This window comes from Chrysochloris asiatica, unplaced genomic scaffold (genome assembly GCF_000296735.1).
Source record: "Chrysochloris asiatica unplaced genomic scaffold, ChrAsi1.0 scaffold00202, whole genome shotgun sequence".
NCBI classification, from domain to species: Eukaryota; Metazoa; Chordata; class Mammalia; order Afrosoricida; family Chrysochloridae; genus Chrysochloris; species Chrysochloris asiatica.
Genome location: NW_006408720.1, coordinates 5680380 through 5697831, shown reverse-complemented (window position 1 = coordinate 5697831; position 17452 = coordinate 5680380). Strand labels below are relative to the sequence as shown.

At 35.4% G+C, this 17452-nt stretch overlaps 1 protein-coding gene across 3 annotated transcripts in view; it reads right to left on the bottom strand.

Annotated features, from left to right (window-relative positions):
* Window positions 1–17452, bottom strand: part of FSTL5 (follistatin-like 5) — a 1065399-nt gene that overhangs the window by 226352 nt on the left and 821595 nt on the right. For all 3 annotated transcript variants that reach the window (XM_006872516.1, XM_006872517.1, XM_006872518.1), the window contains exons 8-9: window positions 13052–13213; window positions 7067–7201 (exon numbers count right to left, since the gene is read on the bottom strand). In XM_006872516.1, the coding sequence (XP_006872578.1) occupies window positions 7067–7201; window positions 13052–13213 (297 nt within the window). The remainder of the gene's footprint in view (window positions 1–7066; window positions 7202–13051; window positions 13214–17452) is intronic.

The window sequence follows — 17452 nt, the reverse complement described above, 5'->3', positions numbered from 1 at the left end:
CCTATTCTGCTCAAGCTCTTCTCCCTTGATGGTCCTAGGGTCCTATGTTTCTGGACTGTAAGAATAACTACTCTCCAGTTTTTGTTACAAAACTTCTGCCTTTACAGTTGTGACACTCATAATTAGTGATAATAACAATTACATACTATTGAATCATAAGAATCCTAACCCTATCTGTTTTCACCACACCTGTCTAGACAAGATGAAAACTATTCAGCAGGGACTCTATCTTCCCCAGCACACTCTTAAGCTAAACTCCCTCTTGAAAACTTGTAAGCCAGCCACTTCGTGCCATTATTGCCCTCTCATTTTGGTAGCCAATGTCTAAGTTGCCAATCCTTATCTACCATGTAAACAGAGAGGATAGGATTGATACTTGATGTGAAGACTTCTTCCCTCTCTGTTGGTATTTGGAGGACTACATCCATAAGTAAGTATAGGTCAAGTTCATCAAATTATAACAATTTACACTTGTTTTCTTTATTATTATTATTTTTTAAATATTCCTCTAGTTGTGTTCTGATTATCAAGCCATCAAGGCTAGGTTAAATGGGTACTATCTGCAAGTTTGGGCATTCTTGTGCAACCCCTCTCACTTCATATCAGCTGGATGCTTCACTCTCAGCTCTAGCCCTCAATGGCTATGTCCTTGTCCATGGGCTCATGAGTCCCCAGGTCTCACCATACTTAGGACCAATCAGTCTTTCCTCTCTCTGTCTCATATCCAGGTTAACAGGAGTCTATGGAACATATTTGAACTCAGCCCATTCCTTCATTGCTGCCTTTCCCCCTCTTCCACTCACCAGTAGACCAACGTGTTTGCCAGCATGCTTACATGCCTACTCATGTGTTCTCTTTTAGTTTCAGTTTTGGAGGGGGGTTTGTGCTGAAGGGGCTTGATTACTTGCCTTGATGGCTCTCCAGTGAACAACTTGCTTGTTCTTGTAGCAGCCAATCAGAACTGCTATTTGTACTTTAGATTTTTCCTGCTTATCTTTCTTTCAAGAAGTGTCTTCTGGTGCTCTAGCTGTTCTAGAATGGTCTGCTTGTCCTTTCTAATGGGACACCTTAGTCTTTTTACATGTGCCTCATGATCACAATTTATACTTATTTTTCTCAATGTAATCCATAATTTGCTATGATCCACACAGTCAAATGCCTTTGTATAGTCAATAAAGCACAAGTAAACTTCTTTGTGATATCCCTCACTTTAAACCAAGGTCTGCCTGATGTCAACAATGATAAACCTCATTATGTGTCATCTTCTGTATCTGACTTGAATTTCTGGAAGCTCTGTTTCATGTACTTCTTTAACCACTTTTAAATTATCTTCAGTGAAATTGTAATTGCATGTGATATCAATGATATCATTTGATTATTTCAAACTATAATTGTATATGATATCATTTTATGATTTCTGCATTCCATTGGGTAACCTTTCTTTGGAATGGTCACAAATATGAAATTCTTCCCATCAGTAGTGTGGGAAGCGCTTAACTCCCGTTGCTTGGCACAGCTGCAGCGGGGGGAGAGACATTATGCACAGCAAATGACTCTCAAAAGCTAGTCCATATCTTCCCTTCAAGTTAACTCTGGATTTACTTGTAAAAATATATAATATGGCAATATTCACAGCTTTTCACTGAGTTCTACAAATCTTAGGAAAAATTGGCTTAGCAACCATTGCTTTCAGCTTTGGTGGATTGAATACAAAGAGAATTGTGTAACTTACTCCCTTTCATAGAGAACCTAAGTAACTGCATTTGTGAGACCACAAAAGCAGATAACAAATCATAGTCAAGCTGACCTACCCCCATAGACCTCACCACAATCAGTCACTAGCTAGAATTCACAAACGCCTACATATAAGCAGCTGCATAAACAAGCAGACAATAATGAACTTAAGTGAAGGATAGTTTAGACTTGATAATCTACACTTCTTGCAGCAAGTAGCCAGGTTGGGCTTTATGCCACATAGCTTCCAAGTGATTTAATGAATACCTTTATTATGAAAATAATAGTACATTGTGTAGGATAGACAGTTGATAATCTTTTAGTGGAAACAAGAAGAAACAGTTTAATTACATACTGGGAAAGGAGTTGAAGGTCAGTTTGAACATCACAGAAATATTTTTGTCAAGGTTGTCTAATAACCAGGTTCAAGAATGTTGTGACTAACTGTGTAATAATTCAAGAAATGATAAAAGTGTCAATTAATGTACTGTGTAGTTTTAAGTATAAAAATAAAGACTTGCTGAGCTGGGCCAGCAGCAGAGAGCAGAAAGCAGAAAGCAGCAGTAGGAGCAGAAAGAAGGCAGAGAGGCAGAGAAAAAGGAAACAACAAGCTGGACAGCACAGACAGCACAGCAAGCTGAAAAGCCTTTTGATTGCATTCATTCATTCATTCATTCATTTCTTAACCACCGACTCCACATTTCCTCTCGTGTCCCACGACCCCCACGGAGAGCTGGTTTCTCCACACAGTAGACAAAGTAGCTTTCTTCCAAATTTGTTTGCATAGATAATGAGCACATCTAGTGCTGCATATGTTTTCTGAAACATTGCCATTTATATCCAATCAATTCTGGGTGCCTTGTTTTATGCCATTACCTTCAAGTGCAGCTTGGACTTTATATGCCATAGGTTCTTTATCATATGATACCTATTGAAATGGTTGAGCTTTACTCAGTTCCTTTTTGGTACAGTGACTTTGTATATTCTTTCTTGTATCATTGAATATTTTGTTGTTTAGTGCCATCAAGTTGGTTCTAATTCATAGCAACTATGTAGGGTTTCCTAGAATGGCTGATGGATTAGGACTGTTTTCCTTCTTGTCAACAGTTCAGTGCTTTGCCTAGAGCATTAATCCAGGGTCATTTTGTCCATAAAATTCTTCAATACCAAAAATGGAGTCTTGAATTTTGACTTCAGTTCTTTCAGCTTGAGAAATCCTGAATGTGTTCTTCCCTTTTGGTTTTCTAACTCTAGATTTTTGCATATTTCATTATAATATTTGACTTTGTCTTCTTCAGCTGCCCATTGAAAATTTCTGGTCAGTTCTTTTAACATCATCATTTCTTTTCTTTACTTTAGCATCTTTATGAACAAGAATAAGCTTCAGAGTCTCTTCTGACTTCCATTTTGGTAATTTCTCTATTTCTTGAATTTTTAATGCTCTTTACTTTCTTCCTGTATGATATTTTTTATATCATCCCACAATTCTTGTAGTTTTCAGTCATTAGTATCAATTGCATCAAATCTATTTTTGAGATGATCTCTAAATTTAGGTGGGATTTATTCAAGATCAGATTTTGGTTCTCATGGACCTGTTTTCCCTTTCTTCAACTTCAGCCTGAACTTTCACAGAAGCAATTGATAATATGTTCCACAGTTTTCCCCTAACCAAGTTTTGATTGATATTATGGAGCTTTTCTTTTATGTCTTCCTACAGATTGAGATAATTTGATTTTGCATATTTCATTTGGTGAGTTCCATTATACAGTTACCAATGTCTTACACAATTCAATCATGCTACTTCCAGCACCATTTCTATCACCAAGACAATATTTTACAAATATTGATCCTTGATCTTTGTTTCCAAAATTTGCATTCCATTCACTAATAATGATCAATGCATCTTGATACCATGCTTGATCAATTTCACACTGAAAGAAGTTGGTTGAAAATAATAGTACATTGTTGTTGTTGTTATGTGCCATCAAGTCAGCATCAAGTCATAGTGACACTACACACAACAGAATGGAACACTGCCCAGTCCTTCATCAACCTCACAATCATTACTAACCCTTAGTCCATTGCTACCACCACTGTGCTAATCCATCTTGTTGGGGTCGTCTTTTATTCGGAACATCCACATGATATCCTTCTTCAAGGACTGTTTCATCCTGATAATGTTTCTGTAGTATGAGAGATGAAGTCTGGCCATTCTGGTTTCCAGGGAACATTCTGGCTGTACTTTTCCTAACAAAAATTGGTTTGTTCTTTTGTCAGTGCATGGTACTTTCAATATTCTCCTCAAACACCATATCTCAAATGCATCAATTCTTCTATAGTTTTCCATATTCAGTGTCCATCTTTCACATGCATATGAGGTAACTGAAAATACCATGGCTTGCATCAGGTGCACCTTAATCCTCAAACAGACTTCTTTTGAACATTTTAAAATGGTCTTGTGCACCAAATCTTCTAATGCAATATGTCATTTGATTTCTTGACTGCTGCTTTCATGAGTGTTGATGGTTGATCCCAGCAAAATTAAGTCTTTCACAACTTCAATCTCTCTCCATGTATATTGATGCTACTTTTTCCCATTTGCATTGATATAAATCTTGCAATCAAATAAAATCTTGCAAAAGATAATACACAAAGTACTATAACCATACATTGACAGAGAACTTCCATAGTTTCAATTTATATTCTGAAGAGGATATGGAATGAGAAATATCATTGCTGACATTGGATAGATCTTGGCTGAAAGCAAACAATACCAGAGAGATGTTTATCCATGCTTTATTGACTGCATGACAAGCTATAGATAACATGGCAGAGAGTAAGTATTCTGGAACACTTAGTGTTTCATGAGGAACCTGTACATAGATCAAGAAGAAGTTATTTGAACAGGACAAGAAAACACTGAATGGTTTAAAATTAGGAAAGGTGTGTGCCAGCATCGTACACTTTCACCATACTTATTCAATCTGTTTGCTGAGCAAATAATCTGAGAAGCTGGATAATATGAGGGAAAACGTGGCATCAGGATTGGAGGAAGATTTATTAACAACCTGCAATATGCAGATGATACAATCTTGCTTGCTGAAAATGAAAAGAACTTAAAATACTTACTGAGGAAGATGAAACACCACAGCCTTCAGTACATATTGCAACTTAATATAAGGAATACAAAAATCAATTTCATTAGCACTGGCTTCAGTGGTTGGTGCATACATTTAAATAATAGTGGTATTCAGTGTTATTCCTTATAGGTATATGGATACCATCCCATCCCAGACAGTATTGTGCTTCCAAATAGATCTTGAAATACTCTTCTTGACAATGAGTGCAACACCATTACTCTTCACTTTGACATTCATTGCATAGTAAACCATGTGATATTCTGATTTAAAATACCAGTCCAATTAAGCTAGCTAATACTTAGGTTATTGTACTAACATCTTTATGCATTCATTTCATTTTGAAGATTTCAAACTTAACTTAGTTCATACCTTGTATATTTCATGTTCTGATGCTATTTGGAGCAGTTTCTACTCATTTTAAATTGTGTCTTCTTAGCAAATGAGGATCCTGAAAGCTTTGCTCCATTCACATCATTATGGTAAAGTCTTCTTTTAGGAGACATCTCTTCTTCAGTCATGTTTTGAGTGCCTTTCTAACTGAGTGACTCATCTTTTGGCAATATATCTGAAAATATTTTGTTGGTGTTCATAAATTTTTCAGTGGCTAACCATTCAGAAGTGTTCTGCCTCTCCTTCTTCCTAGTGTGTCTCAGTTTTGAAACTCTGCTGAAACCAGTCATCATAGTGACACTGATGTTATTTAAAGACCTGCCAGCATAGCTTTCAGCATCACAGCAACACTTATGCCACTACACTACGAAAATCTGACAGATGAGTGGTGGCATTACATTGTAGATATGGAAATTTACAAAACATAAGAAATTACATCATATTCAAGCTGATTGTATCAGATTAGATCTCATTGTTGAGGTGATCACTACATTTTAACTGTGAAACTACTGAGATTCTGGCCCAGCCAAGTTGGCACAAAATAGCTACCACAATGGTTATTCATCAAGATCGAACACAGATGCAGATATGGGAGTTGGGACCTGGGAGAGATTCCCCTTTCACTTAGGATCCTTCACATCTACTTGTATCCACTGATTTAATGAGGAATAAGAAGCCTTGTGGGATAATGTTTTGACATTTAAAAACTAGTTTCAGAAATATGGTTGTTATTGCTAAATGCTGTTGAGTCAGTTCTGACTCATAGAGACCCTGTATAGATAGGGTTTGCAAGGAGCTTCTGGTGTGTTTGAACCACCAACGCTGTGGTTAGCAGTCCAGTGCTGCTCCTCCACTGCCATATACAAAGATGGTAATCCTAAACTGATTACATTGCCTCTATATTAACAGGGTCCCTAAAATACATTTAGATTAATGGACGGCAGATACAGGCACAATAAATTAGATCAAGGAACATGGTGGAAGAGGAATAATAGTTCCAGATACAGCCAGATCCAAAGGGCCCAAATTCATACTTTGGCTTGTGTAGAACAGAGAAAGAAGAGGTCTATGCCCTTGTGCCTTTCAAGAATTCACCTCATAAACAGTCTAATAGTGCTTGAGTTCTAAAGGATTTGGTTGCAACCCCAAATCCACATTTAACATCACCACTACATCCATATTCTTTTCACTGAGTGATCAAGTAGCAAACAAAAAAAAAAGAGTGCATTATGATTATCCCTTCAGAAAACAATTAGGAGATAAGTAAAATGATGAAATGAATTTCTATAACTAAACACAGAATAAATCATGAAGTAGTGCTTGTGTCAAATGTACTGAATGTCTTATAGTGGCAGGAACCTTAGGACCAGATGGAAAAAGCACTGTTGCACAGCTATGGGGCTGCTGACTGAAATGACATAGACAGAATAGAATTATATTAATTTACTAACTCTCAAAGGACATATTGTGGAATCACATGCCTCATATTCCCCAAATATAGATTGGAAGGAGGATATACTAGGAATTAATATTCTTGTGTGAGATGAGGGAAAGGCATGCCCTCTGCATGTAACACTTGCAGAAAAAAAGAAATTCTAGTATTGTATAGAAAATAGTACACGGTTTGTTTTTTAATCCTAGATCTACTTTACATATTTCTTTCCTACAAATGAAAACTGTTGCCTTACATGCATTGTGGATTTCATGTAGTTTTGCTGGTTTTTAATCTTTGCTCTTGGTAAGAGCTTCATTGTAAAGTTGAGGCTGATGTGTTCATGTGTATGTTTGCATTTAATACATACATGTCTTTCTAGCAGAATCTTCCACAAAAAGAGAAGAGATGTCTTCATCAACTCCTGCTTCATTCTTTGCAATACAAGTGTATGCTCCAGTATCTTCATAACGCACATTGCTTATGTGAACCTCACTGCCATTTGCTGAAAACAGAAGGCAAATGCATTTTGTTAGCCACAAGTTCAGTTTTGGTACTGTTTACACAGTTTCTGTTTACACAGTCAGACAGTTTTCTTAGCTTGTCCCAATCAAAGTGTTTTCTTTCTTACTTCCATGATTTGCAGACATGCCAAATTATTCTAGAAGCATTCATGTGTTTTGTAACTTGTGCTGCTATCATTCTTTTATAGAAAGCTCCAATATTATATATCAAATGCACATTTATTTCCATTTCCTACTTCTTATTTGATATATACGAGTCCTGGTGGTACTATGGGATAGGCATTGGACCACCAGGTTGGACTGAATCACAGGGTGGGTGGTTCAAACTCACTAGCCACTTCTCATAAACCCTATACGGGGCCATTATGAGTCAGAACTGACTCAATGGCACTTAACAACAACACCATTTTATATATAAAAAATGTTAATAATGAAAACTATAACTTTGCCATATTTTCATTTATAACATTCAAAATTCAGTTTGTCCTAAGTTTTCATGTGAATTTAAATAGTATCGATATGGTTTACTTGAAGGGGAGTATATGTGAAAAATATATTTTCTTAAATAAATTAAATAAATTCATAATACAAGGATAATAATATGACCGTTAGTCAAGCTTATTACTGTTGTCCTGGTGTGGGACTGTAAGATAAGCACTGAACTATAAACCAAAATGTTGGTGGTTCAAACCCACCAGTTGCTCCTCAGAAAACCTGCTCAGGGTCACTGAGTCAGAACAGACTCAATGGTACTTAACAACAGCAATGACAAATGCTGTATTATTTAGAAAGGAAATGGGGTGAGCCTATGCAGCTATCTAGTTGGGAGTGATGCACAGCTGAGAGTAAAGCCTGTTGTTGATAAGTATCGTAGAGTCATTTTCAACACATTGTTGTTGTTGTTGTTATGTGCCATGGAGTCGATTCCAACTCATAGCAACCATGTACAGGGTTTTCGAGGCTGTAAATCTTTACAGGAGCAGAAAGCCTCATCTTTCTCCCACAGAACAGCTGGTAGTTTTGAACTGCTGACCTTGTGGTTCTCAGCCCAATTCATAACCACTACACTACCAGAGCTCCTTTTCAACAGATAGCAACCCTGTATAAGGTCTCTGAAGCGCAAATGGTGAGATTGAACCGCCGACCTCATGGCTCAAACAGACATTGCAGTCCAGTTCTTTAAACCACAAAACCACACCAATCACATTAAATTCTAGTTTATATTATCACAAGTTGTATAATCATAAAGTTGTATTGTATTAAAAAATAAGAATGGTCAATTTGTACTGTTATCTAGTTGGGAATGCTGGACATCCAATACAATTTTTGATAAAGGAATTTTTGATAAAGGAAACAATTTTTGATAAAGGAAATAAGTGTAAATTGCTACAATTTGATGAACTTGACCTTTACTTATGGACATAATAGCTCAAAATACCAACTAAAAGGTCAGAAGTCTTCACATCAAGGATCAATCCTATCCCGTCTTTACACAGGGTTGATAGGGGTGGGAAACAGTCATTTGCTACCTAAAATGGGTGGGCTATAAAGACATGAAGTAGCTGGCATACAAGTTTTCAAGAGGGAATTTACTTTCAGAGTGTGCAGGGGAGGTAGAATCCCCACCAAATCACTTTCATCTTGTCTAGATGGGTCTGGTAAAAGCAGATGGGGATAAGATTCTTATGATTCAATAGTGAATATTTTTTATCATGATTAATTGCAACTATCTCAACTGTAAAGGCAGAAGTTTTGTAACAAATAGGGGGGAATAGTTAACCTTACAGTCCAGGAGCAGAGGACCCTAGGACCATCAAGGGAGAAGAGCACAAGCAGAATATGGGATCACAGGGTCAGCAGTTTGAAACTACCAGCTGTTCCGAGGGAGAAAGATGAGGCGTTCTGCTCCCGTAAAGATTTACAGCCTCGGAAACCCTGTATAGGGTCGCTATGAGTCAGAACCGATTCCACAGCACATAACAACAAACAACAACTGGAGAAGCAGTGACACCAGAGTTGGAGGCAGAGATGAGAACATGGAGAGATAGAGCAGCTGAAGACTCAAGACTCATGGAAACAGAAAGACTGTGTGCTGGTGGCCAGGAAGCAGGCTTGCAGAATGTACCCTTAGGTTGTTTAAATTACTATATATTCCTGAGTGTTTTTGTGCACATTCTGTCAAGCTCATCTGCCCCCCTGCAAAAAAAAAAAAAAAGAAGAAACAAAATAGAACAGTATTCATGACAGATAAGAACTAGAGAAAATGTGGCTATTTTTGGAGAGACAGAGACAAGGGTTAAAATTTTATGGGGAATAGACTATTAGACCAAGTTAGGTGTAAATTATAATGAGGCATGATGCCATTCTAAACAACCATTGTGAGATATGGAGACATTGGTGTTTAGGGAAGAGGACTATTAATTAAAATCACTTGAATCACTTTCTCAATTTTCAAATGCTTACTGCCTACCCCTATCCCTCAGTCTTTTTTTTTTTTAGATTCACTAGTATAGGACTCCTGGTATGGCGATATAGGATCAGCACTGGATTTCGAACCACAAGGTTGGCAGTTCAAACTCACAAGCTGCTTGTTGGAAACCCTGTACAAGATCACTATGAGTCAGAACTGACTCAAAGGCACTTAACAACAATAACAAATATAAAATAAGGATTGTCAAGCTTGTCCTATAAAAAGTTAAATAGTACTTAGTTCAGGTTTCTAGACAGCCTCTGTAGTGACTACTTAACTCTACTGAAGTAGTGTGAAAACAGTCATATTGCTCTTCTTGTTAAGTGCTGTCCAGTCAGTTCTGACAGAACTACTAATCTTCCTTGATATTTCTTCTACTTGACTTGAACAGTCAGATACTCATGTCTTACCTCATTTTTCATTGAAATTTTTACTCCTTGTTTGATGTTTCCCACCATAATAACTTCCTAACTCTATGTGACCTTGTTCCTTAAATCATAAAATAAATCAAAGTTATCATAACATAATTACAAAGCATCCTCTTCCCATCTACTTCTTTGCCTACATTTCTTCTCAAAGGAGATTTTTTTTTTTTTCGTTTTCAGACAAATAATCCCTCCTCTCTTGTTGTTTTCTATAACTCTTTCATCCTTTACCCCTCTCCAGTATCTACCAACACTTCCTCTCCACTGATATTTCCTAGAGTTCCTAAGTTTTCCAAAAAGAAAGAAATATCTCTGTTAACCCTAATCCCCTGAATCAATGGTCAATACTTCTTTTTCATTTTTTAAAAAATAGAAAATGAAAAAATTATTAAATAAAATCAAAACAAAGTATTTTTTTTAAAAGTCTGGAATGTGATTTTTGTATTTATTGCTGTCTTTTTATTTCTCAATCCACAGAATACTGATTGTTAGTAATGCTATTCTTCCAAATGTCACAATGGTGCACTAATGACCTGAGCTGTGAACACATCTCAAAAACTTCCTTAGTATCATTAAGCATCTGAAATGGTTGGTCATTTTCCCTATGTTTAAAATATATATTCTTTAGTCACAGCATTATTACCGGTTCTCCTTACAATTTGCTGAATTTTAGTGTTTTTGTATTAATTACCTTCACTTTCCTGCTAATAAGTTGTTAGTGCTCAGTCATGTTAATTCGTGTATTTTGTCTGTATGCACAAATATATGGCTCAGTTTATTTAGCACAAATGCTAAAAAAGATCTGACAAATGACTGCCTATTTAAACAACCACAAACCAAAATAATAATAATAATAATAAAAGAAAAACAATTGATGTGGAATCAATTCCAACTCATGGTAACCCGTGTATTACAGAGCAGGATTGATCTCTGTAGGTTTTCTTGGCTTTTCTTCAAGAGACTTTTCAATCACAGAGCCATTGAGTGAATTCAAGGTTTGTCTACCTTTTGGTTAGTTGCTAAGCACAAACTATTTATACTAGGCAGAGAAAAGAAGCATAATGCCTGGTAACATATAATTATATACAAGCTAATATTTCATATAAGAAAAATATGACTTGCTTGTATAATATGTTTTACCACTGTTAAATGAGCACAAAATAACAGAAGCAGATGTTACTTAACTATTCTTCACTATAATTTCTGTTCATCAGAACAATCTTCTTCTTAGATTCTAAACACGATTATGCAACCATTGAAAATAAATTTATAAATTTTGGAGGTGCTGTAGGATAAGGAAGCCCTGGGCTTTTAATCACACAGTTGGTGATTCAAACCCACCAGCCACTCCTTGGAAATCCCATACATAATCACCATGAGTCAAAACTGACTTAATAACACTTAACAACAATAATAACAACTTAAATTGATTAAGGAGTCCTGGTGCAGAGCTGTAGGATAAGGACCGGACTTATAACTGCAAGGTCAAGGGTTTCTGCTCCTCAGGAACCCTATGTAGGGTTACTATGAGTCAGAATCAATTCTATTACTCTGAACAACAATGACAACTTAAATTAATATAGTTACTTATAGGATTAAAGTCATAATGTTCAAGAAAACTTTCACAAACATGTCTCCTTGACTTACAAAAATAAAATTCTTGAAAAGCTTTTTAAAAAGGTATACTGGTTAAACATATGAATCATTAAAATGGAATAACAGAGGAAACTTTTGCTAACAGGATTAACAATGAAAATATATTTATTTATATCAGTATGACTTGAAGATATTTAAAGGTAAAGAGTAAGGAATATAAGGTCCATGCAACAGATAGTTCACAAAGGATAACTTTATCTGGGCTACTTTTTAAATTGGAAACAATTGTTCTGAATCGGCTGGGAACTGACTTGATGGCACTAACAACAACAACATGGATAGATAGATAGATAGATAAATATAGATATAGACTCTTGGTGTGGCAATGTGATAAAGCACTGGACCCTAAGGTCAGTTTGAGCCAAAAAGTCTGTGGTTCAAACTTACCAACTGCTACTCAGAAAACCTATATAGGGTTGCTATGAGTCGGAATTGAGTCCATGGCACTTAGCAACAACAAATATATATATTCAAATATGTTATAATATAGTTTATACATATTGTAATATAAACATATAAATATATTATAACATATGAGAATATATTTTACCATATAATACAAATAGTACCATCCATATATTATATGAAATTGCTCTTGCACTATCTATACTATCAGTCTTTATAAAACCATGAGCTTTGGTTTGTCATTTTAAACATATATATGATTATTCTCATCTGCATAAACATTCTCATCTGAATGATGTCCACACATTAGATACTAGAATATATTGAACATATTATATATTGTGATGCATCATTTCATAACTTGAAACAGAATACAGATCTGAAACTTAACAGAATTTTGGTTTTATCCTCTTTATTTACAAAGTATGATATAAATTCATTCACAAAAAGTTTATATACTATAGAATCCCTCCATTATGCATATTTTAATATATTATTGAAACACTGAAGATTTAAACATTCAGATATATATTTTTATAAAGACATTCAATTATCCTGTCAGCATATCTGCTATAATTCATGGACCAATATTTAAGTGTTACATAATTTAATATTTTACTTATCACAAATATAATGACATAATTAGTCATCATGACAAGATTATTATTTAAAATAATAAGAGTATGTAATGGTTCTATTTCAAATATACTGTCTTAGGTATGACAATATACAATTTTTTTGATTTTCTTGCCATTCTGTTGCCACTAATATGTATTCACCTTTTTACCAAATAATGTAAAAATATGTTATACATTTAGTAAAATGTCTTTACATGGTCATTTAAAAGGAAAAAAAAAAGTGTATGTACAAGGTACCTTGAAGTGTGAGTTGCTTGGATAGCTTTGGTGTGATATCAATTCCATTCTTCAGCCAGCCAAGTTGAGGATTTGGTATGCCCTCTGCATGGCACCTAAGACTTGCAGTTACCCCAGGTTCTCTAGCTTGACTTTCTGGATACACCCGGATAACTGGAGGAACTGAAGAAAGGCATGACAAAGAAAGTAAACATTTACCATATTTTCCAAATTTTTTCCAAACCAAAAGTACAGAACTATGAGAAAGTAATTAATAATGCATATATATAACTCACTGTGGAATCCTGATATGGCCCTGTAGGATAAGTATTGGACTGCTAACTACAAGGTCAGTAGCTCAAACCAATCAGCCATTCCTAAGAAACCCTGTACAGGGTAATCATGATTGCAATTAACAACAACAACAACAACAACATATACAGTTGATTTAAACTCATATAGACTAATAGAACCCAGTTGAACTGCTCTATGGGGTTTCCAAGACTATAAATCTTTATGCAAGCAGACAGCCTCATCTTTTTCTTGCTGAGCAGTTGATTAGTTTGAACTACTGACCTTGAGTTCTTGTTTATGTATATATTGTTGTTGTTGTTTTATTTATATATACACATGAGCAATCCTGTATAGGGTTTCTGAGGAGAAGCTGGTGAGTTTCAACTGCTGACTTTACAGTTCAAACTGATCTTGTGGCTTATCCTATGGCCCCATACCAGGAGAGAGATATGTATATATGGAGCTCTGGTAGCGTAGTTGTTATGAATCGGGCTGCTAACCTCAAGGTCAGCAGATTGAAACCACCAGCCATTCCAATGGAGAAAGATGAGGCTTTCTGCTCCCGTAAAGATTTACAGCCTCAGAAACTCTGTGCAGGGTCGCTGTGAGTCGGAACCAACTCCATGGCACATAACAACAACAACAACTATATATATATATATATATATTATATATATATATATTGACAATATCTAAATAGAGAGAAATTTTAAAAATAGATAATGTTAACTTGATAATCAAATAATTGAGATAAAAAATTTACTAACAGCAGTTTTGAAATGCAGAATAAAGAATCAATTAACTGGAAGATAGATGAATTCAAATTATCCAGTCTGTGAAGTAGAAAGAAAAAGACATGAAGAAACATTTATAAAACCTAGTAGATTTGTGGGGTAAGAACAAAAGTATGAAACCTACTTGTAACAAGAGGTCTGAAAAAAGAGGAAAGAAAAGGATAGAAAAAAATATTTAAAAACGATATGGCCAAAAATGTACAAATTTACTCAAAGGCACAAATCTACACATTCAAAAGCATTACAAAGTCTAAGTAGGTTAAATGCAAAGAGATGCAAATTGAGAAATATTATAAAGAAACAAAGAAGGAGAGAAGTGATTCATCACAAAAGATGACTTCTCAATATGATTGTTGTTGTTTCGTGCCGTGGAGTCGGTTCCGACCAATAGATTATCAGCCATTTTATCACCATAGGGGAATGGGATAGATTATATAAAAACTACAAGAAAAAAATAAAAACTGTCAATCAAGATTTCAATAACTGGCAAAACTAACCTTCAAAAATTAAAGAGAAAGTCTAAGACAAACTGACAGAGTAAGTGACCTCTCTGAGCTGATTCTCTTCAACAAAGACATGAAAGATCAAATGAGGAGCTAAAGATGGTGATCCTGGAATGCCATGTATCAGAGGACAGGAGAGAAAAGGGAATTGAGTAATGGAAGAGGAAGCTGAACAGGAGTAGTGAGAGAGAAGAAAAACAGGCAGACTGTGGGCTAGAATACAGCAGTGCTGCAATATCGAACTTTTGCGAGCTTCTGTTGATACACCCTCCTGTGAGTACAGGATGCAGATTGAAGTTGACAGCTATGGAGTATAATTCCCCCTTGTTCCTGTGCTCTCTGGCTAGCCAGTTCCCAAACCAAGCCAGTGGCCAATGGCACATCCTAACGTACAACGTCTTCTCTAACTGGTGTTGGAAACCTGGCATAGCATCCCTGCTTCTGGAGGTGAATGAACCTACCAGGAAGTATGCTACAGAGTAAACAGAGGACTCTGGTCATATTTCCTGTCTCTACCACATCCAGCAAAAGAAAGGTGGTGAGTTCCTGAGAATACACTAATATACAATCATAAACAAAATATAAATTTGACACCACAATGGCTTGAAAAGAAAACAGACAATTTCAGCGTACACAAAGAAAAAATCTGAGTGCCTCAAACAAGCAACCAAAATATAAAATCAGAAAATACAATATATAAAATATAAAAATACAGAAAATAGAAGTGGTATCAGAAATAACTGATTAAAATTTAAAGGAATGCTAATTAGGCAGCTTCCATAGATTGTGATAAAGGTCAATAAAACTACAGATTAAAATAAGGAATTGTAGACAAAATCATGGCAAATTTCAGGAAACAAAATGACAAAACAATATATAAAAAAAGGGGGGGGAATCATACAAAAACAGAAGATTGACAGTAAGACTTCAGTACACTGAAAGGTCAAATAATATAAAGGTCAAATAATATAAAGGTCAAATAAATAATATAATATAATGGTCACAAATGGAAAGTCAAATCATTGAGCTTCAATGGAAAGTTAAATCATTGAGCTTCAAGGAAAATATCTCAATAATTGATTACTAGAGGAACAATCAGAGGGAAAACATTCACAGCATAAGATTTATGTGGAACACTAGCAAGAAGTGTTCTGGTGTTGGATAAGCACTTGATCCCAAGTTTGGTTTGAACAGCAAGGTTGATGATTCAAATTTACCAGCTGTTCCTCGGAATTCCTATTTAGGGTTACTGTGAGTCTGAACTGATTTGATGGTACTTTATTAACAACATCAAGCAGAATAAAATACATGTAATAGGAATTCCAGAATTACTGTTGTTATGTGCCACGGAGTCGGTTCCAACTCATAGCGACCCTGTATAGGGTTTCTGAGGCTGGAAATCTTTGCAGGAGCAGAAAGCCTCATCTTTCTTCCATGGAACAGCTGGTAGTTTCAAACTGCTGACCCTGAGGATAGCAGCCTGATTCGTAACCACTACACTACCAGAGGAAGAGAACATTGTCCAAGAGTTGTTGGCAGACACCTTTCCTAAAATGAAAGATGAGAAGATAACCAATCAAGAAGTTGAATGAACACCAAGAATGATAGACCTGTAAAAGGAAAATACCAAGATATATTATAATCAAACTTTTTAAAACCAAAGACAAGCAAAATAATCCTGAGAGTATCTAAGGAAAAATAAAAACTTACTCACAAAGGAAAAGAAATAAGACTAAATTCTGATCTCTCAGCAGAAACCATGGAGGCAAGAAGACAATGAAATGGCATATATAAAATTCTATGAGAAAAAAAAAAAAAATTGCTAACCAAGAATCATATATATGGCAAAACTATCCATCAAATATGACAGTGAAATTAGGTAATTTTCAGTTAAACAGAAGTTAAAAGCATTTGTAAAAATCAGATCAAACTTAAAAAACATACTAAAGTGAATTATTTGGACAGGGAGTAACATACATTACAATGTCACCTAGATTCAACTCAGACACAGAAACATAAAAAGTAAAACAGATCTCTAAAACTAAAAACAAGAACCAGAGATGCAGCTACAATTAAAAAAAAAAAATTTTTTTTAAATCACAAAGTTAAAAGAGGGAATAATATAGTTACAGAACTTCCAAATTAACTTGAGGAAATCATGTTAATTTGAAGGGAAAAAAAAATCTTATAGTAACCGTAGTGGTTATGAGTTAGGCTGCTAACCTCCTCAAGGTCAGCAGTTCGAAACTACCAGCTGTTCTATGGGAGAAACGTGAAGCTTTCTGCTCACATAAAGACTGACAACCTTGATAACCCTATGCAGGGTGTCTTTGAGTCAGAACCAACTCCATAGCACATTACCAAGTATAACCCTAAAACCTAGAACTAGCCTTACTACTAGTCCTAGCCCAATTCGTAACATTACCTTTGTTTAACAATATATGAAGTCATAGGCCTAGTTTAGATAAAGCCATAATTCTGACTTTAACCCTCATTCCTTACTTCTACCCACAAATCCCCCCACCAAATAATTAAGAAGATATTAGGCCATTATCAGCAAAACAAAAGCTGAGAAATTGAATTTTTAGTATGCAAACCCTACCAGAAATGCTGAAGTATATCCATTAGGCTTAAATAAAAACGATCCTAAAAAGTTACCTGAAATCCGGTGAAGATATAAAACATTGATAGAAATAATTCTACTGGGAAGTATAAAATTCATTATTGATTCTGTACTTCTGGGTTGCATCACTTCTTTTCTACCTATTTTATTTAATGTATTTGTAACCCTTGGAACATATAGAGGGGCTTCAAAAAGTTCTTGGAAAATG